At 35.7% G+C, this 23317-nt stretch overlaps 1 protein-coding gene across 1 annotated transcript; it reads right to left on the reverse strand.

Annotated features, from left to right (window-relative positions):
• Window positions 1-14077: 14077 nt before the first annotated feature.
• LOC132126092 (interferon regulatory factor 2-binding protein 2-B-like) lies at window positions 14078-19977 on the reverse strand. Its single transcript, XM_059537128.1, has 2 exons — window positions 19046-19977; window positions 14078-15878 (listed from the first exon to the last, which is right to left on the reverse strand). The coding sequence occupies exons 1-2, from the start codon at window positions 19779-19781 to the stop codon at window positions 15160-15162; spliced, it is 1455 nt and encodes a 484-aa protein (XP_059393111.1). The 5' UTR covers window positions 19782-19977; the 3' UTR covers window positions 14078-15159.
• Window positions 19978-23317: the final 3340 nt, after the last annotated feature.

The raw sequence follows: 23317 nt of genomic DNA on the forward strand, positions 1-23317 counted from the left end.
GTCTGTCTAGCGCACAAAAGACTGGCCTGTCTCCTTCCCTTTCCCCCTCTCTCTTGTCGAAATCCGTTTTGGTCCTCTGAGTTGTTTTTGTTCTCTCCTCCCTCCCCGTGCTCCAGTTTTCGGCGGATTTGACAGCAACCCAGCATCTGAGAGCCATCGTTCACATGAGTGCCTAGTTTCTCATGTCACGAGGACAAAAAAGCAACACTCATTTCCATTTCACAGACTCCGTTCGCAGCACAGGAGTGAAAAAGAGAGTCTGTACTATTTGATGATTTCATCCGTCATGTGAATCGTGGCCCAAAGAGATTCCTGCAGGCCTCTTTTTGACATCAGAGCTAAAAATAGAGCGGTTTGGTGACTGGGCGAGAGGGCATTAATCATGCAAAGGAGGAAGAAGAAAAAAATGTGTGTCTGGTAACTTACTGATCTCTAGGGCAGGAGAAAAGTGCGGTTAAAACGGTAGAAATGTGTCTGCATACCGTAGAACACAAAATCAAGCAAACTCTGCTTTATTATGGAAAATTGCATTTTTTTCTGAAGAAAAAGAACCAGAACGTACATGTCAAAACAGAAAGTTGGGTCACAAACACAGGTTGTTTATGTTGAAGAATAACTTACTGTGTACTGCAAGAATATAGAATAGAATCGCTGTGCATCTCAGGTGTTTCTTAGCTGTTTATGGAAATTAAAGGTGTTTTATCTTACTTTGTTTCTCATGTTTGTTTCACTCTTTTGAGCTGCAAACAGTCTTTCGGCATTGATTTTGTAGTGGACTTTCTTCACTCGGCTGTGATGTGTATCCTCCCTTTGCGTCTCAGCGTTTGATTTGCCCAGCAGGTCTGTGAAATCGTCTTTATACATATTTTAACATCTGTGAGAAAACGCTCTCATGTCAGCTCAAGCGATGGTGCAACATTCGTGCAACAGATGATCTCCATCAGCTTTGATCTCATATGGATGGGAAGGTTAATGGGACACAGCTAAAACACGGCTGGCTCATTATTCAGACTCATCTACACACAAACAGGGATGCTGCTGTGCTCTTCAGGGTCGACTCGTCTCGTTACTTTGAAGTGAGACGTGCAGATGTTTTTTCTCTCGCACTTTATGTCTTTTTAGGCAATAACAGACACCAGTTTCAACCCATAAAAACAAAGATTACTTATAAAATGGAATATCATAGTAACAGTTGAACCTGACTTTATATTTTGCAATTTTTTGTTTATATCTCACAATTCTGAGTTTATATCTCGCAATTCTGAGTTCATCTCACAATTCTGAGTTTATATCTCGCAATTCTGAGTTTATCTTGCAATTCTGAGTTTATATCTCACAATTCTGAGTTTATATCTCGCAATTCTGAGTTCATCTCACAATTCTGAGTTTATATCTCGCAATTCTGAGTTTATCTTGCAATTCTGAGTTTATATCTCACAATTCTGAGTTCATCTCACAATTCTGAGTTTATATCTCGCAATTCTGAGTTCATCTCACAATTCTGAGTTTATATCTCGCAATTCTGAGTTTATCTTGCTATTCTGAGTTTATATCTCGCAATTCTGAGTTCATCTCACAATTCTGAGTTTATCTCGCAATTCTGAGTTTATATCTCGCAATTCTGAGTTTATATCTCGCAATTCTGAGTTTATCTTCCAATTCTGAGTTTATATCTCGCAATTCTGAGTTTATATCTCGCAATTCTGAGTTTATATCTCGCAATTCTGAGTTTATATCTCGCAATTCTGAGTTTATCTTCCAATTCTGAGTTTATATCTCGCAATTCTGAGTTTATATCTCGCAATTCTGAGTTTATCTTCCAATTCTGAGTTTATATCTCGCAATTCTGAGTTTATATCTCGCAATTCTGAGTTCATCTCACAATTCTGAGTTTATATCTCGCAATTCTGAGTTTATATCTCGCAATTCTGAGTTTATCTTGCAATTCTGAGTTTATATCTCGCAATTCTGAGTTTATATCTCGCAATTCTGAGTTCATCTCACAATTCTGAGTTCATCTCACAATTCTGAGTTTATCTTCCAATTCTGAGTTTATATCTCGCAATTCTGAGTTTATATCTCGCAATTCTGAGTTCATCTCACAATTCTGAGTTTATATCTCGCAATTCTGAGTTTATCTTGCAATTCTGAGTTTATATCTCGCAATTCTGAGTTCATCTCACAATTCTGAGTTTATCTCGCAATTCTGAGTTTATATCTCGCAATTCTGAGTTTATCTTGCAATTCTGAGTTTATATCTCGCAATTCTGAGTTAATATCTCGCAATTCTGAGTTAATATCTCGCAATTCTGAGTTTATCTTGCAATTCTGAGTTTATATCTCGCAATTCTGAGTTCATCTTGCAATTCTGAGTTTATATCTCGCAATTCTGAGTTCATCTCACAATTCTGAGTTTATCCTGCAATTCTGAGTTTATATCTCGCAATTCTGAGTTTATCTTGCAATTCTGAGTTTATATCTCGCAATTCTGAGTTAATATCTCGCAATTCTGAGTTTATATCTCGCAATTCTGAGTTTATATCTCGCAATTCTGAGTTAATATCTCGCAATTCTGAGTTTATCTTGCAATTCTGAGTTTATATCTCGCAATTCTGAGTTTATATCTCGCAATTCTGAGTTTGTATCTCGCAATTCTGAGTTTGTATCTCGCAATTCTGAGTTTATATCTCGCAATTCTGAGTTTATATCTTGCAATTCTTAGTTAATATCTCGCAATTCTGAGTTTATCTTGCAATTCTGAGTTTATATCTCGCAATTCTGAGTTTATATCTCGCAATTCTGAGTTTATATCTCGCAATTCTGAGTTAATATCTTGCAATTCTGAGTTTATATCTCGCAATTCTGAGTTAATATCTCGCAATTCTGAGTTTATCTCGCAATTCTGAGTTTATATCTCGCAATTCTGAGTTTATATCTCGCAATTCTGAGTTTATATCTCGCAATTCTGAGTTTATATCTCGCATTTCTGAGTTAATATCTTGCAATTCTGAGTTTATCTTGCAATTCTGAGTTTATATCTCGCAATTCTGAGTTAATATCTCGCAATTCTGAGTTAATATGCCTTATGTATTATATAACATTATAGTTCAATACAGAGGGAATTCAACTTTATTTAGACTTAACTGGGGCTCAAACCCTCCGTAAATGTCACTGCACTGATGTGTTTCAGTGGTTAAAAGGCAAAGATTTCTCAGTGGTGAGTTAATACACAAACTATTCATAACGTAGTTTCTGGCTAATATCGATATGTATCCAGTGTTTTTTTACTCTGTCCCTCGAAACACACACAGAGGACTTTGTGTTCCTGACAGTCTATACTCACATGGCCTGAAGGTGTCTTTGTTAAGCAGCGGTCAGTGTTCAGTGACACTGTTCTCCAGATGTGTTTGTTTTCTTACCCACAGATCTGCAGGGCCAAAGGTCAAGTGGCTGTGAGATAAGCCCCTCCCAATGAGGGGAGAGGGAGCCAGCCATGCCTCACTGGTTAATGACTACAATGTGCTTTATCATCCTCGTTAATTCATAACATTTTGAGTTTGGTGATGACATGAAGGATCTAATGAAAACATCATTATTTTATAAAAAAAAAAAATCATTTTTTTTTCTTTTCGATGTCGTTTTCTTTTTTTTAATAAAATGTTTTGCTCTTATGTTTATATATATATATATATATATATATATATGTAGATTTTATGAAATTGTTGTTTTATGGGATTTTTATGTATTTATTTATTTATTGCGAAAAATAATTTCCTATTTGTCTTATGTTTTTGTCATATAAATATTTTTATTTATATTTTATGACACATAGTTTCTTGTTTTATACATACATTTAAACAAATATATATGTATGAAAAATCTTTCTTTTTGTTATGTATTTATACATTTATTTTAGTGCTGGGCAATGATTAGTCGCATCCAAAATCAAAGTTTTGTTTAAATATATGTGTGTGTACTGTATATTTATATACTATACTATATTTATATAAAGACAAACACATACAGTATATATTTAGTATATATAAATATTTAAATGTATATATTTATATTCATATAATTTATATTATATGAAAATATATTTAATATATAAAAATATTCCTGAAATATATACATGCATGTGTGCATTTATATAGACATAATAAATATACACAGTACACACACATGTATTATTTACACAAAATAATTGATTTTGGATGCGATTAATCATTGCCAAGCACCAATTTATCTATATTTTATTTAAAAATTTAATTTCTTATTTTTCCTTTTTGTTTTTATACATTTATTTATATATATATATAATGAAAAAAATATAATTTAAAGAAAATAAATCATAATTTAGGAAGATTTTAGCATTAGCATTTTGACATCATATGTTTATTATTTTGCACACACTGCTTTGGCTGCTGATCCACTTAGCAACTGTTGCAGACAAAACTAGGAAAAAACTAAAACAAAGCAATGAAACACACACAGACGATGACGGCTGACCAACGGGAGTTTCTGCAAGATCGACCTTGCCAAGGCCAAAGATTAGCCGTGCTTTACCACACCCACACACCGCAGGCCAGCCAAAGTGCAAAGCTCGGTGTTGTGCAACTCTTGTCAAACAGAGCCTACGGAAAGGCCTGCTACACATTAGCAAATGAGGTCAGAGCGAACTCTTACTCCCCTTTTCTTTCCGCTCCTTCTTCTTTCATGACTTTGGCCCATGTTGGGAGGATTCCAGCTAACAGGAAACATTCTCATAACTTTTAAAAGTTAGGACAAAACATTCTTAAAGTAATGTTTATGGCATTAATAGTTGGTATACAGTATGTGCCGTGATATTGAGAGCAAATGTTATATATATAATGGTTGCATATAAAGTTAATACAACAGTGTAAGATATGTTTCATAACTTTTTAATTATGTTATAATTTCATGGACATTTTAACGTTCTTAGAATATGAAATCTAACGTTATATTTTGGGTCTAAGAGCTAATAGAACATTATAAGAAACATTGTTGCAACCTTTAAAGAACGTAATAGAACACTGGACATTTTAACGTGTAAACTTTCATATAAGATTTTATTTCGGGGGAAAAATTTATAATGTTGTAAGATCATTTTGTAACTTATAAATAACATTCTAATTACAATGGGACAATGGAAATTTGAATATTCCGAGAATATTTAGAAATGTTTTAGTAACGTTAAATAGTAACGTTAGTAACATTCCATTTATGATCAAACTCGACATTTTAAAGTTCTCAGAATATCAAAAATATAAGTTCAAATAGCGTCATGTTCTGAGTGAAAATAAAGTCAGTATATGTTGTAAAGAAAAGTTTTTGTAAGTTTTTAAATAACATTTTAATTAAGAAAACAATATTTTAACATTTTTAGAATTTTACACAAATGTTCAAATACCAAATTGGGAGTGAAAAAGTTAGTTAGTAAAGTTTTTGTAACTTTTATAATCACAAAAAAATGGACATTTTAACTTTTTAAGTGACATTAAAACAACAGCATTCGTTTTTATAACCTAAATATGTCACTTGTGATATTTCACTGAAAAAGTTTGTAGAATTTTGTAGTTTTTTTTACTTCTAAATAACAATCACAATAAAAAAAATTGACTTTTGAACTTTTTGATATTTAAAAACAACGTTCGCACAACGTTTTTATAACCTAAATTTGTCGCATGGGATATTTCACTGCAAAGCTTTCATTTAACACATTGGAGACAGACAACAACCCTCTAAATCGTGTACAAGAAGTCCAATGCCATCTGCACCAAAACACGGCTGTCTCCTTGAAAGGCATTTTAACAAAAAGGAAGGATATGACAGATCCACTTTAAAGAGCCAATCTCTGAGATCTGGCTTCCTGTAATGGGACACCGTGTTCAAAGTTGCTACACGGCTCAGGAGAACAAAGCCGGGGTTGAAAACGCTCTGGAATAATATTTCAGTCCCCCTCTCAAAACTGTCTCTTTAAACGCAGCGCTCAGAGGAAAACTGTCATTTCACTGTCAAATAATTAAGGGACGATTTCGTTATAAAAGATGCCAAGCCAAAATCACATGGGATTTGTAAAAGGCGAGTCAGCCATATGTAGAGATGAAACTACATAAGGCATATCTTATAAGCTGACGTCTTTGATTAATTATGCTGCTAGAATTATTGGAGGCCCGTTTCATGTTTCAGCTCAATCTGGGCGTTTGATTGGTTATTCTTAATTCAAGCCTAAAATATCCCCATCCAAAAACTCTCAGTAACCCACAAACTTCCATAACATTCATCAATTCAGTCCATCTCTAAGGGTTTCAGACTGACTTTCACAAAAAAACAAGATAGTTAGCCATTTCACCTATTGTTTTTAAATATAAAATTTTATAAACTAAGGAACAATAATTATAAACCAAAAACTCGATTTCGATTTTCGCATTGGAAAACATTTCATAACGTTCAAGTCAAAAGGTAGCTGTTTTGGTCTTTTCACAAGAAAAATTTCCCGCAATTTTTCAATCGTTATGGCTTGTATTGCACACATTTTTGTGTAACGTTGAACATCATTTATAGTTCATAAAACTTTTTTTTCAGAAAACATTTTATTTGGATGTTATTTTAAACGTTTCTTGTTTCAGAACGTTAAGAGGACATTCAAAATTAACGTTCCCATAATGTTCATAAAATGAAAAAATGTGTTCTTAATATTACTGCTTACATTCGTATAAATTAGCATTTGATGTAAAAATTAAACTCATAGAGCATTCGAAAGTAACGTTTAAAAGTAACGTTCGTTTTAGTTGAATGTTGTTTAATGTTTTCTAAATGATTAATTCGAAATTCATTCAAATGAAACATTCAAAAGTAACATTACCATAATGTTAAAAAAATTAACATTCCTTCAATGTTTTTGCTAACATTATTATAAACAAGTAAAAACGTTAAAAAAAACATTGTTCTGAGAACATTCAGAAATATTGTTTCCATCATTTAATAAGGGTTACGCTCCGTTTTTACACCACTAGAGGGGGCTGTTTACACCAGCTAGTGTTAATAGTTTGAAATTCAACACCACAACTTTAAGTCTTTACTCTGAAAGTCCTTAACACTGGGATTTCAACACTGGAGATTTTGCTGTGCAGGAGCCCAAATTCAGACCCAGAACAATAAAACCCACAGAAGAGGTGGGAGTTCAAATGAAGAATCTTTATATTACCAAACTGCAGGGAGAGGAAAAGTAGATATAAGTCATGATCTGCAAGATTAACCACAATCTGATGTGATCCGACCACCTCAGAGAAAACCAGTGTTGAGCTGCTGCAAGAGCTTTAGAAGCACAGCAGCTGTGGTCAAAGAGTTCTGGTGTGTTCGGAGCGGGATCGCGAATCATTTGAATCAGATCGGGATTTCGGAGCGGGTTCGCGAATCATTTGAATCAGTTTGGGGATCGAATCATTTGAATCAGTTCGGGAGTTCGGAGCGGGATCGCGAATCATTTGAGTCAGTTTGGGATTTCGGAGCGGGTTTGCGAATCATTTGAGTCAGTTTGGGGATCGCGAATCATTTGAATCAGTTCGGAAGTTCGGAGCGAGTTCGCGAATCATTTGAGTCAGTTTGGGAGTTCAAAGCGGGTTCGCGAATCATTTGAGTCAGTTCGTAGCGGGTTCGCGAATCATTTGAATCAGTTCATAGCGGGTTCGCGAATCATTTGAGTCAGTTTGGGAGTTCAAAGCGGGTTCGCGAATCATTTGAGTCAGTTTGGGAGTTCGGAGCGTGAATCATCCCTTACGAAAATTAACCATGGTTTTACTACAAATAAAACCAAAAAACCATGGTTACTATAGTTAATCCATGGTAACCACAAATTAACCATGGTTTTGCTAAATTAACCATAGTTTAACCATGGTATTTGTAGTAAATCTGTGGTTATACATAGTCAACACGTCAAAAAACCATGGGTTACTACAGTTTTACTATAATAAAACCATGGTTATTTTTCGTAAGGGATTTGTGTCAGTTCGGGAGTTCGTAGCTGGTTCGCGAATCATTTGAGTCAGTTTGGAGCAGGTTGGCGAAACATTTTAGTCAGTTTGTGGTTCGCGAATAATGTAAGTCAGTTCGGGAGTTCGGAGCGGGATCGCGAATCATTTGAATCAGTTCGGGAGTTCGTAGCGGGTTCGCGAATCATTTGAGTCAGTTCGGGAGTTCAAAGCAGGTTCGCGAATAATTTGAATCTGTTCGGGAGTTCGTAGCGGGTCCGCGAATCATTTGAGTCAGTTCGGAGTTCAAAGCGGGTTCGCGAATCCTATGGTTCTATATAGAACCCCAATGAACCCTTTTTTATAAGAGTGTTGTCCAGTGTTGGGCAGTAACGCGTTATTAGTAACACGTTACTGTAACGCAGTTACTTTTGACAGTAACTAATACTGTAACGCATATATAAATGAATGGGAATGTTATTAAAACATTCTTAAAACATAAATAATGGCAAGCTTAAGTAAAAAATACAAATATTTTAAGCATAGACATTTAACATCAATGAAATTTAAAATACTAATATTATGTGGTCTTCGATGATATTCTCAAAACGTTGTTTATATTTTTATTTTATTAGGTTATCTATATTTTAAGGTTATATCTCTCAATTCTGAGTTTATCTCGCAATTATGTTGACATCGCAATTCAGAATTAGTATCTTGCAAATCTGAGCTAATCTCGCAATGAAAAAATTTGGTTAAACATTCTATTCTAATGTTTCTTAAACGTTGCTACTTGTTTCAAAACAATGAGAAAACATTTAAATATAACGTTTCCATAATGTTTTTAAAATGGAACGTTACCTTTGAAGAAAAAAAATATTTTTTAAGAACATGCAGAAATAACTTTTCCTTAAATCAGGAGCATTGCCAAAACATTATTGTAATGTATTTTTTTTAGCTGGGAATATACTGTAAATAATGTAAGTAGTAAAGTAAGTAGTAAAGTTTAAGTATATATTTTAAGTGGAGGCATATAACATCAAACAAAATTAAAATACTAATATTATCTGGTCTTCAATAATGTTCTCAAAATGTGATTTATACATTATTAATGAAACATTTTAGTTGGACGTCGTTTGTTTTCTAAACGTTAATTACATGCTTCAAAGCTTTGAGAAAACAATTAAAAATAACGTTCCCATAATGTTTGTAAAATATAAAATATGGAATATTCCTTCAGTGGCTTCGAAGAAAGAAATACATTTTTAAAATCTGATCTTTAAGAACATTCTAAAATACCATTTCAATAACATACCAGGAACGTTATCAAAATCTTATTGGAACTTATTTTTGTAAGCTGGGAATATAAATAACAGTAAGTCAAAAGCCCAAAGAAGCTGTGGTTTACAGTGAATTTATAACAGCTAAGTGCCTAAAACCCCTTTAGCTGTTATATTCACCATAAACCACAGCTTCACAGGGTTTAGTGCTTTTATAATACGGTTGTTCCATATTCGCAGTATAGTTTCACAAAATAAAACAGAGTAAATAAAGTGTAATGATATTAATAACAACAGTTTTCTTCCACCAAACAATGTAGCTCCTCAGAAAGAGTTGAGGTTGCTACAAAGTGGTTGCCGAGCAACACACAAACATAAACAAAGGTGTGTGTTACTTTGTAGAGTAATTTAGAACAGCTTTGAACCTGGCTCAGCCAATCAGAATCAAGGAGCGGAACTCTCAGTTTTAGAATAGATTTATTAAAGGAAATGAGGGTGAAATATTAAAGTTCCAAAATAATGCCAACATTCATGCAGTTGGCATTAACACAGGCAAAATGGTCAAAAAAACAAATGTCCACAAGGCTTAAAAAAATAGATTTTAAGGCAGAGTTACTCTACTTCTATATTCAGTAATGGTCCGCACTGATTTAGTGACTGCATTTCTGTTTGTTGCACATCCCTCTTTCATCTTCAGCAGCAGTTTTGGGCTAGTGGACATGTGCACTGACGTGGCACATCACACATCCTCTGTTTGCTCTCTCTGCAGGTAACGAATGCACTCTTTTGTGACACGTCCCAGGTTCAGAGCGTGTGTGATCGCTATATTTGGTGCTACATAAAAAGCTTTCCTCTAGATAAAGGCCTGCGGTCAGCGGGACACGAGTTCCTTTCTTGGTGTTGCAGTGTGTGTGATTTATGGACGTGCATTCTGTCTAATTATAGTGAGAGCAACTGCTGGAAATATCCGCCTCGTTCGCTCCCCTTGCATTCTCCGCTTTCAGTTTTTTTTGTCAGCACATGGGGCCCAGGAATGTGATCTGGGGTGTTTGGCTTTTTGCTTTCCTCTCCCATGCATGTGTGCGTTTAACACAGCACAAACCCTCAGGACAAATGGCCAAAACTGCTGACGTGGCAAACAGGCTACTTCACTCTGCAGACATCATGAGAGCGCCGGCTTCAGTTTCGGAAGTCTCTCTCTTGTTGAAGGATTACATGGAATTCTTTAGTAAATATTTCTAAGCCATAAACTAGACCAACCAGTTTAGTGTTGAATCACAACATTTTAATCAAATAAGGACTTGAAATCACAATAAAACTAAACAAAAGGTGTTTTGACTTCTATGAAGGGAGGAACTGTTGATTCCACAAAGCACTTAAAATGCTGTAATGTTTATAACTATATCTGGCCTTTCGATGTTAAGTGTTATTCATACGTTGTTTATGAAATGTTTGTCGAATGTTTTTTTAAACGCTACCTTTGTTTGAAAACGTTAAGAAAACATTCAAAAGTAATGTTTCCGTAATGTTTGTAAAATTAGCATTTTTTCTTTTTTTAAATAACATTTTTAATTAACGTTTTTCTGAAAGGATTTTAATTGGACGTTCATTAAATGTCTTTTTTTTTTTTACTACTTCAAAATGTATACTCCCTTAATGTTTTATTAACATACATATGAACGAGAACTTTTTTTTTTGTAACATTCTTAAATTGTTCTTGGAACCTTTTTCCTGAAACATTTTAGTTGGATCTTTTGGTTACACTTTATTTTAAGCTGTCCTTGTTACAGTGTAATAACACACTTAATTGCTGAGTATTATTAATTAACTACATGTACTTATGTTATGGTTAGGGTCAGGATAAGGGTTTGGTTCAGGGTTACCTGCATATAGTTATGCATAACATTGTTATTATAATAGTAAGTGCATGTAATGCAACGTAAAACAAAGTGTTATCAATGTTTTCAGTGTTTTTTAAATGTTACAACTTGTTTCAAAATGTTAAGAGAACATTCTAAACTAACGTTCCCATAACATTTGTAAAATACAAAGAATGTTTCTGCTAAAGCTCACATAAACAGGAAAAAAACTGATCTGAAAATATTCCGAAGGAACGTTATCCAAATGTACTTAAAACATTTATTTTATTTTTTTAGCTAGGACCATAAATAAATTTGTCAATAGTTTTAAGTATACAAACTAAATAATTTAGTTATATAACAAAAGGTCTTTCTTAAAAGGTTTATATGTTATGCTTGTAAAACATCAAGCTTCTTTATTGGCATCAATGGTTCCATTAAGATCCTTAAACCTTTTTATTGCACAAAAAGTTTAAAAAAGCTTATTTATTCGATCTTTTATGAACTGTTGCATGAAAGGTTCCTTGGAGAACCAAAATGGTTCTGTAAAAGGCATCAACCAATAAAGACTATATCGCTTAAAATCAACTCCTCAAATTGGTTTTTACTTCCAAAAACTGACTTCTCACTGTGTCCCTGTGAGATACTGTTCCTTGTTAATCTGGAATCAAGCATCTTAGTCTAAACAAACCAACCCAACCCTAAACAAGTACAGCGAGGTGAACGCACTTCAAACTCCAAACGTCTTTGTTGTGAGGTTTGAGAAGTTCTGAACACAGCTTTGCAAAGTTCGGAAAGGATTAAATAAAAATATCCAAAGTACTTTTGTTTTGAAAATGCACTCATGCACCATCCTAACCTGAATTTCAAGTGGCTTAGTGTTACCTTTTAGATCAATGCAAACCCGATTTCAAAAAACGTCATAATTCTCATTGGTTCAATTAGTGTGAGACGAGCTTGTAAACAACTTGGCCAACAGTAGCCAGCGAATTCGCCACACTTGCATTGCATAGATTTTTGGATGCATGTATGCTTTTAAGTAAAACAGAAGTGCATATAACAAAATGGTCTTATATAAGATGACAACAAAAATCTCAAAGGTAAATTGTGAAATTTGTGTGATGGCTGAAAACATCCATGTGACGCTAACCAGCTGCGCAAACACAAGACAGAGAGAGCTACAATGTAACTGGAGTAAAATGATTCATCTCTGATGATAGTCTTTTCCCCCTCGGGGTGTTGAGTTTCGACGAAGGCTGAAAAGACGTGTTGGCACGGCTGGAATCCTCCAGGCGACTGCAGCTCATGACGTTTGAACCATCAAATCAATGTTTGCTTTTGATTTGGATACAAATACCTGCTTGTGTAAAGTGTTAAGATGACGTATTTTGCAATGCATGCTTTTCAATGCATTTTATTTCGCTAAAAACAAATATGCACTAAAAAACTTTCAATTTGAAGTTGTTCGATGGCTAAAACTTAAAAAAAAAGCAATTAAAATAGTCCAGTTAGAAGCCAAATCTGTTTTCCAGGTCATGGCGGTGGTGAAAGGGTTAACAGGAATGCATTTATTTTGTGATGCATGCTTGTCAATGCAATTTAATTGGCTAAAAACAAATATGCACCAAAAAAACCTTTCAATTTGAATATATTCGATGGCTAAAACTGAAAAGGCAATTAAAATATTCCAGTTAGAAGCCAAATCTGTCTTCCAGGTCATGGCGGTGGTGAAAGGGTTAACTGGAATGCATGTGACCTGTGCAAGGACAGATCTCCATTCATTTGAATGCTGTGTGAACAGTGAAGAGAGAGGCGGGCGATCGAGTGTGACTCAGGAATACCAGCACAGCAACCACGTGATCCTCCACATTTTATTAAGCATATGCTACAGCGCGCCTCAGATAATAGAGCTCGACGGTTTAAGCCTGCACTGTCTTAATGCATTTGAACAGTTCAATTTGATTAAATCTAACAAAAGCCAATTAGTGCAAGACTAGAAAACAACAAGCTTGAGTGTTTCCATTAGTTAACATAACTTAATGCTTTAACTCACAATGAGCAATAAAATATTTATGCATTTTTTTGTTAGTTCATAAAAACTAGTATTTAACACATATTGAGCACATATTAATTTTAGCTAATGCACATTTACAATTACTAATACATTATTAAATTAAATGTATACAATTAATATTATTTAAAGGCCAGAAAATTATAGGTAAGCTCATTTTAAGTTAATAACTCACTAGAATATTTTGAATAAAATTTTAACTTTGAAGCATTTACTAAATCATGCCCAAGTCATTTGCTTTTTTTTAAAATGCATTTAGTAGTTCATGAATAACATTTATAAAATTGTGTTGAATGTATTAGTAAATGCTGGAATTTAAATTAAAATGCTTTAGAAGTATTTTGTTGTTCATTTATGTTAACTAAGTTACCAATAAATGTATTTTTAAAGCATGAACTAGCCTTTTCAGATGCTAAAATGCCCCGTCTGTGCCTGGAGAGCATGTCATCCTTACGCAGCCGTAATGTTTAACATTGCAGGTCTTTATCCACCAAAAAAGGCTAAAGGAAAGATTGTTTACGAGCTCCTCAACACACAGCATGCGAGTAAAAATAGACGCGGAGTGTCGTCTTGCACGCAGCGTTAGGTTACTCCACATGGAGGCCGAAAACAATGTGCCATACAAGTCACAGCCTGTGTGTTAGAGAAGATACTCTTCCAAATTCAGCATTCTAGGGTTGCTTTAGCTTTGCAAACATTCATGATATCAGTTACCATTATTGAGGCGAGGAACTCCCAGCATGCACCAGGACAAAATCTCCCCGAGCTGCTGCTTGTGGTTTTTAGTTCCCTTTTCGCACTCATTGAGGTCATTGCATCATCCACGTTGCATGATTCAGCGAGGGCAGACAATAAGCCAACCACAGACACGTCAGATTGTTATTACAAGGTCAGAAATTGTATTTGGCCATTTTTAAACAAGTGCATACAATACAGCTAAAAGCGTTTCAGTTCTTGCCAAGTGCTTAAAGAGTATTAGTCACATTCAGTGTTTAAACATGGACTGCCACCAGGTCTACTAGTACACCGAGCGTTCGCTCTGAACAACCACTGAATTGGGGGGAAAGGAAAAAAATATAGAAATACAATGTATTTAAAAAAAGTGAAATCAAAAAAAATTATACAGCCATTTTTACCAAGTGTACAGTTCCCATAACTTCAATATGTACATGTCCGGTACGTCACGTTTGGATGGTATGCAATATGATTTGTGCCCGGGTTAAAAAAAATAAAATAAAAAGTACACTTCCATAATGTTGTGCTCTACTTAAGATCAACTAAGTGTACTCAACTGTGCTATTTGGGAGACATTGAATATGAAATAAAATGCGCTTTTAACATACTATCTCTGTATTTAAAAATGTATTTAGTCACCACTTGTAGTACACTTATTTTTTCAATACAGAAAAATACTTTTTTTCATATTCATGATGTCCCAAAATAGCATAGTTGAGTACACTTAATCGATCTTAAGAAGTACTAAAGAATCACTTTTAGTACATCAAGTAAAAAAGTAGTGCGCAAAAACTGAGCACTTTAAAAACAGTGCTGTCAAATTATTAATCACGATTAATCACATCCAAAATAAACACTTTGTTTACATAATAAATGTATGTGTACTGTGTATGTATATATGTATAAATAAACACACACACATACAGTATATATTTTACAAATATTTACATGTATATACACATCGATACATTCTTATATTTTATATTATATATAAATATATAATTTTTATATTTAAACATAATATAAATATATACATGCATGTTTTTGTATTTATATATACACATAATAAATATACACAGTACACACACACACATATATTATGTAAACAAAAACCTTCATTTTGGATGCGATTAATCGTTTGACAAGTACATTATGGAAGTGTACTTTTTTTTTTTAAACCTGGAGGATATTATGCGCAAAAAAAAGAAGAAGAAAAAAAAAAATCAAGGGTCCCTCTCCTTTTTAACCTTTACATCCCCAGCCAAAATGGTGGCTATTTCGCCTTGCATGAACGCCCAGGGTACGTTGGATCCAACAAGCGGGCATTTCTCGCCACTCGGGCAGTAAACCTCTCCTGTCGCCCCCTGCTGTTTGATGCTCTCGCGGGAACACGGGAAACAGAACTTGTGCGACGGAATGGACGGGCACTGGACGAAATGTGTGTCCTCGAGGCGCTCGTGGCACAGGGTGCAGCACAACGGCACGCTTCCGGGTGCCACCGAGGAATCGGGAATGCTCTGCGGATGCCCGGCCTGCGTGTCCATGCCTGGGATGTGCACGGTCGTCGTTCCCAGCGTGAGCCGCCTTTGTCCTGTCGAGGGCGACTGTGGGCTTCCACTGTTCCGCTGTCCCGCGGTCGTGGAGTGCACTTGGTTTCCGGTGTCCTTAGGTGAGCCGGTTCCAGCGTTGTCCGCGGCTAAAATTAGCGCGGCCATCGGCGACTGGCTGTTTTGCGCGGCGGTGGACACCTCTGGCGGTGTAGTGCGCGAATGCGGGGAGATCGTGGATGGAGGAGCGGCGGCGAATCCCAAGGGCATCTTGAGCACCTCGGACGGAGACGGCAACCACGGCTGATTCTCGCCGTTAAGTTTGGCGGCACTGCTTTCCCCGTCCGGCTCGGGAGAGGTTTTCCTTTTAATGCCCCGAGAGTGCTTACCGCGATCTGCAGGGAAAGAGAGAGAGGAAGATAAACACTTAAAAGATAAGCTGATAATTTGCTCACCACTATGCAATGGCATACGTTTCATCTAACAGTAGGGAGGGATATTAAAAACATAAAATTTCTCAAGAGCAATTTTTGAAGGGGACACAAATAATACAACCAAAATTGTTTTTGTAAGGACAGATGTGTGTACATGGCATGGAGACCGTTTTTAAATATGAATTCGGTTCATAAGTTCACCACACGATCATATTATAACTATTAAATTATTTTGCATCCTCCACACAGCATTTTAGGCTTCGTCTGGGACTGAGGATGCCTCGTAACGGAGATCTCGTTTACATCAAAACTGAAACCAAGCCGTTCATACAAAACGCATATTTCGCACATCTTCTAGAGGTACATCTATAACCGCTGCACTCGCATATTGCACAAAAGAGCTGCATGTTTAGAAAGCCATCTAGATTTAATGCAAGTTCATATATCATATATATAAGTTTTTTTAAGGAAAACATTCCAGGATTTTTCTCCATATAGTGGACTTCAATGGTGGCCAATGATTTCAAGGTGCAAAATGTAGTTTCAAACACGATCCCAGCAGAAGAATAAGGGCCTTATCTACCGAAACGATTGGTCGTTTTATTAGAAAAAAAATTATATTTATACACTTAACCACAAATGCTGGGCTAACATTAACTCTGTATTGCGTGTCTTTATCAGTTGATGTTTGGAAGGTCAAACGTGACGTAGGCAGAAGTAGCGACCCAGTGTTTATTAGGGATGGGACGGTATGAAAATTTAATATCACGATTATAGTGACTAAAATTATCACGATTATCAATATTATCACGGTTTTGTTGAAACGAGATGAAAGTGTTCAAAAATAGTTGATGCTCACACTGAAAACATTTCAGCAAGTTTTATATTTAATAATTAACAAACAACTAATAAAACAAGCAACTCTATGCACTTAATTTAAAGAAAGATTAAATTCTGTGGCATTTCCTTCCTTACAATGAAAAGTGTAGAAGCATAGAAAAGCATAGAAAAGTCACTGACTTTCGCCATTCCTTCTCGAAAAAAAACAAAAAAACATTGTGCGCTGCGCTTGCGTCAGACTGTTGCTGGCTGGACATGATTTAATAGCGAGTTATTAAAACCGCGATAATCAAACACGGTTTTAATGATAATTCATTTTTAAACGATATTACTAACCTTCAGCACATTTTATCACGGTTATCGATAAAACCGGTTATCGTCCCATCCCTAGTTACAAAGCGAACATGCAAAGAAAAAAAAGTCAAATGCACTTTACAAAAAAGGAAAAACAACTATGTCGGATTATTTTAAAGTTTGAGAAGAAAATAAGATGGAGTTTTTAAATGAAGTACAGAGACGAAGAACTAACCGCGCATGACCTTTCCAACAGAATTACGTTATGTGTGAAGACGTGCATTGCAGAGCTAGAACAAGCCCAGCATTTGTGGTTAAAAAAGTGGATGAAATTATTTTTTTTCAGAAAATGGTCAATCGTTTTGCTAGATAAGACCCTTATTCCTCTGCTGTGATTGTGTAGAGCTCATTGAAGCTGCACTGAAACTGCATTTTTAACCTTCAACCCATTGAGCACCACTGAAGTCCACTATATGGAGGAAAATCCTGGAATGTTTTCCTCAAAAAGACTTAAATTCTTTGCGACTGAAGAAAGACAGACATGAATATCCTGGATGAAACGGGGGTGAAATTTTTATTCTGGAAATGGACTCCTTCAAGGCTGGAATACACTACACGACTTTTTACATTTTAACAGATGTTTAAAACACTACGCATGATACACTTCCCGACTTTGTAAACAGTGAAAGAGGAAAACTATCCATCATACACTACACGACAACTAGCAACGGCAACTAGTGTCAACTTCTCCAGACTGTAAATCAGCAGAAAATCATGAATTCCAGGCTTAAGAGACTTTATACTTGACTAAACAGCCCTTTGCTAGGTCAGCGCTTCATGCATGACCTGCTGTTAGCACTATTTTCTCGCTCCAGACAAAATGTGCCATGCACCAATCACCGGATGATGAAATGGCAGCGAAGGGCATCTGCTATGCTTCCAAACATTACAAATGCATGATCTAGAGAGTTTAAAGCATGCTTTGAAGAATGCAGGTACAAAATAATAAACTAAAAAGAATCAAGATGCATGATCTAGAGTTTGAAAACATGTTTTATACAGATTTAAAACACAAATGCATGTTTTCACAGCATGTTTTGGCACCTCAAATTATTCTAAAGATTGATTCTAGTTTAAAACTGGATTCAATATGTGGATCATATGTACAACATGAGCTGCTGTTTTGCATTGGTTTAAACACAAATGCATGTGTAAATTAAAATAATACAGAGTTTTAAAGCATGTTTTGACATCTCAGCTTAATCAAAATATAAATCCAGTAAGAAAATAAAAAATAAACACAAGTTTGGACAAAATATAAAAAAATTTGAGAGTGCACATAAAAACTGGGGTTTGAAAGCATGCTCTGGTGTTTTAATGGCAAATGCATGAATAAAAACGCTTGTGAGTAACATCGAGCATGTTTTGACATCTCAAATTATTCTAAAGATTTAACTCCAGACACAAAATCTAGAGTTTTTATGTTTTAAAAGCCAAATGAACGTATAAATAAGCTTTACAGCATTATTTTAAAGATTGAACAGTTAAAAATAAGAATGTGGAGACAAAATCCAAAGTTCAAAAGCATGCTTGGATGGTTTAAACTACTCTAAATGTTGATTTATTTTATTTATTTCTTCAGTTTCTAACAAATCTACAATAGTCCAAAATTCTAACACGGTCTATAAACCTGTGTCTATTTAAATAAAAAACAGTACAATCTAATAAAATAAGCTTCACAGTCATTTTTGTTTGGCAGGTAACTCTATCTTTAGACAACAATAAATTGTGTGGGTCAAAATTATAAATTTTTCTTTTATGCCAAAAATCATTAGGATATTTAGTTAAAAAAACATGTTTCATGACGATATTTAGTAAACTTCCTACCGTAAATATATCAAAACTTAATTTTTGATAAGTAATATGCATTGCTATACATGCATGCATTAAGATCTATATAGACGAACACTCCGCTTGAAAGCATTGCTCGGTACCTGTTTTTAAGGCACCGGAGCTGCTCTCGAATCCCATCCTGTGCTCCTTCTTGAACCGGGAGTCGATGCTGTGCAGCGACATCAGCTCTCGCACCGTCCTGCCCTTCTGCGTCCAGTCCTTGTGTCCGTCGCTCGCGTCGCTCATGCTGTCGGCGCGGTGTTTGTCCTTCATGTCCTCCGCGCGTTTGCCCACATGCTCCGCCGTTAACGCAACCGGGTGGATCCCCATCTGCACGGATCTCCCGTTGAGCGCATGCATGCTCCCGTTGACCAGCGGAAGCAGGTTGGGAGGCACCGCGCCGGTCCGACGCGGGTTCGGGCTCTGGCGGTTCAGCTCCGGGGGCTCGTCGGGCTTTGGAAACCCGTTCGGCACCGGGATCCCGTTCGCTTGTCGCCCCTGGTACTCCGGACCCAGTCTGGGGGGTCTGTCCGACGCGAGCGGGTAGCGATCCAGCGCCTGCGGAGCACGCGAGCCCGGTTCAGTGTGGTTCATGTGCTGCATGTCCTTCCCCGGTTTGCCCACCGGTCCCGGTGATCTGCCCTCCTGGAACCCGTGCGCGCGCTTCAGCTGCCGCGCGGTCTCGATCACAAACTCAATGCGGTCCGCTCCTTCGTAGTTGACGCATCCGCGGCACACGGGCTCGGTAAAATCCCAGATCATCGCCCACGGCATGCGGGGCAGATCGCACAAATAACACGACTGCCTGCGCGAGGCAGCGACCGCCGCGGACGACATGCTGCTGGAAACGGAGGGACAAAATATGCAACTAGATTCTCCGAATGTTGCGCGTTCTGATGAGGGGGAGAAAAAGAGATCAATACGGTCGTAGTTTCCCACCGAGAAAAACGAAGTTACGCTCTGAAGTTCATGGCAGTGTGCGCGCTCCACAACGCGTGCGCGAGCTCTCGGTGTGGGAGCGGTGACGTCACCGCGCCGCTTCTATTTACTTGATTCCTCGAAGAACCGCTCTGCGCACGCGCGGCGCGCTCCCTCCTCGACAAAAAGAGGTGAAACGTATCAAAAAGTGTGGATTGACGACTGAGGTTCGTCCGCCTTGCTATGAGAGGAATAACATAATTAATACGTTAGATTATTAAAGCAAACGACTTAGAATACATATGTGTTGTTGTTGTTTTTTTGTTTTGTTTCTCCAATACATATATTTTCCTCTATATGTATTGGATTACTTGTTGTTTTGTTGTCTGGGCATTGCCTGATTTATTATCAGTGTTGGGGAGTAACTAGTTACATGTAACTTAATTACGTAATTTAATTACAAAATAAAAATAACTGTAATCAGTTACAGTTACTAAGAAACAATGAGTAATTAAATTACAGTTACTTCTGAAAATTTTAAAGATTACAGTGGGGATTACATTTGAATATTTACACACATCCACATACAGATGTAATTGATTTCTTTCCCAAATTGAACCGACTATTCTGAGACGTACGGCCCTATAATTTCCGCGATGCAGAAACATAGTCTGGTTAGTAGAATCCAGTCATAAAAACGGGATTGCTATTGCCTAACACGGACGGAATATGCCACATTTTGGACAAATATATCAAAAGTACACTTGAATCAAAGCATATGCAAAGTTTTAATATTTGCTATAAATTCAGAGACAAAGGTTACTGTTGTTAAACCATGCCACAAATTTACATATTTATTTATTTAAAAATAAATACAAATGGTAATCCATTTGCAATAATAATAATTAAAAAAAACATGGTTACTGTACTTTTACGTAATAAAAGCAGTTAATTTTTGTGAGGGAAAAACATGACTCATGTTCAGTATTAGGATTTTATATTGTAGTGATGCACTCAATTTGACATGTAGGCAATTTAGAAAGTATAGTTTTGTTAAATCTTGAGTGTTAAAGTCATGAGGTAGATGGATAACAGGGCAAAATAAAGAGACTGAAAAGAAAAAAGAAATGAAGTGAAGGTGAAGTTCAGGAGAGAACTTTTAATTATTTTGCATGTCCCCAAACTAAAGATTTAAATCTTTTTTTATATCAGGTCCATACAAAAAATAGTGTTGTCCATGAATTTGTTTGTATGAGTTTGAGATTTCCCGGTCTGAAATTTTATCCCAGTCCGCCCCATGTGGAAATTAATGAAGCAGACATGTGTTCAAATTTGATCATCTTAATTCAAGTGATGAATGATTGTAAAAGTCTGACAGTATTGAGCACTGCTGTAAGGTTAAACCTGAATGGTGTAAATGTTTGAAGATGATTAACAGTTGCAAATAAACATTTATTGAAGATTTTGAAATGTAATCAAAAAGTAATCAAAAGTAATTAGTTACATTACTTTAATAAAGTAATTGAAAAAGTTACACTACTATTACATTTTAAATAGGGTAACTTGTAATCTGTAACCTATTACATTTCCAAAGTAACCTTCCCAACACTGTTTATTATACTGCATGAATGCTGATTTTTAAACCAACATTGTTTTTTGTCAGTGTAATTTTGGCTGTATGCTGCTTACGAAAGAGAAATAGAGGACAGATATTATAAGATTTTATCTTCTTTCTGCTCCCTTTTGCACATGGGAATTTAAATTATCTAAAGAAGAAAATGAAATGTTTTGTGTTTTACCATGGAGCAATAAAATAAAAAATGAATGAATGTGTCCCTGGACCACAAGACTAGTAGTCATAAGGGTCATTCTTTTAAATTGAGATTTATACAGATTTATACATCATCTGAAAGCTGATTAAATAAGTTTCCCATTGATGTCTGGTTTGTTAGGAGGACAATATTTGTCTGAGATACATATATTTGAAAATCTGGAATCTGAGGGAGCAAAAAAATCTGAATAGGTATTGAGAAAGTCATCTTTAAATGTTCAAATGAAGTTCTTAGCAATGCATATTACTAATCAAAAATTGAGTTTTGATATATTTACGGTATGAAGTTTACTAAATATCTTCATGGAACATGATCTTAACATCCTAAAGATTTTTGGCATAAAAGAGAAATGGATAATTTTGACCCTTACAGTGCATTGTAGTCTATTGCTACAAATATACCCTTTTGAGTGCTTTTGTGCTCCAAAGTCACATATTTTACTCCCGACTGAATGATTAAATGGGTTTCCTGCTATGCAGTTTGATTCTCCAATCGTACACATGTTCATATTTTGGATAAAAAGTTGAACTCACGTTTTGAAGATGGAAATCTTTGATCGAACAGAATATTAAACATTTTATAGCTTTCATGTGTTGTCAATATCTCTTTCCATCCTGTTAGTCTTTGATAATATCCATAAAACAATGAAAGCAGTCTCAAGTAACCCTGTGGGGCAAATAACCTCACAAACAACAGGAAGGAAGGTGAATTCAGGTAAATTAATTAACATTGAGATTACTGAAAAAATATGTCCCATTTCCCTTTTTGCAATTTTAGGTAATATTTGGGTTGCCAGTCTAATACTACATTACATCATGTTTGGAATTGGTTTATAACCTTAAAATGTCAAAACATGGTTAAAAAATAAGATGAAGTTTTATCCTCATGTAATCAGACAATCCAGAGAGCAACTTTAGCTCTCTATTTCTATCCTGTCTGGCATCCAATTTTATGTAAATAATCAAGTTTAATTGATTTTTTAAAGGTTTTAGAGTTCATAAGGTTCTGCAGAACAGTAATAACCCAATTACAGATCCATTACCACGGTAAATCCAATCCAAATATGGGAAAATATACTTAAAACGAGGAATATGTATAAATAAGACATTCAATTATTAAAGTAAACAAACTGTATCACATATTTCATTCTCTGATTGAAAGATCAAATGGGTATCTGACTTTCCATGTCTCAAACAAACATGTGTTCATATTTTGGATAAAATGCTGAACTCACAAGCTTTAAAGATGGAAACATTTGAACAAACTGAACATTAATCACTCTCTATTCAGTTTATAATGTTTCCGTGTTGTCAATATCACTTTCCATCCTGTTAGTCTTGTAATAGGCTATCCAAAAGTCTGGTCATTTCCAAAACACAATGAAATCATTCTCAAGAAGCAAACAACAGTTAGTATTTGCAATGGATTTCATGAGTTATTAGTTGGTTCGTCACTCTACATCCCATCCTGTAATTAGTTCTCAAAATGTCCAAACTTCCATCCTTTGAGCTAATGTGTGCTCTTTATTTCTATCCTGTCTGGCATCCAGTTTTGTGTAATTAATCAACTTTTATTAACTTTTAACGGTTGCAGAGTTCATACGGTTCTGCAGAGCAGCAATGA

The sequence above is a fragment of the Carassius carassius genome, chromosome 44 (genome assembly GCF_963082965.1).
Source record: "Carassius carassius chromosome 44, fCarCar2.1, whole genome shotgun sequence".
NCBI lineage: Eukaryota > Metazoa > Chordata > Actinopteri > Cypriniformes > Cyprinidae > Carassius > Carassius carassius.

What these genes read in the sequence shown, in the direction of transcription:
- LOC132126092 (XM_059537128.1), bottom strand. Translation starts at nt 19,781, where the DNA reads ATGTCGTCCGCGGCGGTCGCTGCCTCGCGCAGGCAGTCGTGTTATTTG. An exon ending in CTCCGGTGCCTTAAAAACAG is followed by an intron (nt 15,879 to 19,045) that starts GTACCGAGCAAT and finishes CTTTCCCTGCAG; the next exon opens with ATCGCGGTAAGCACTCTCGG.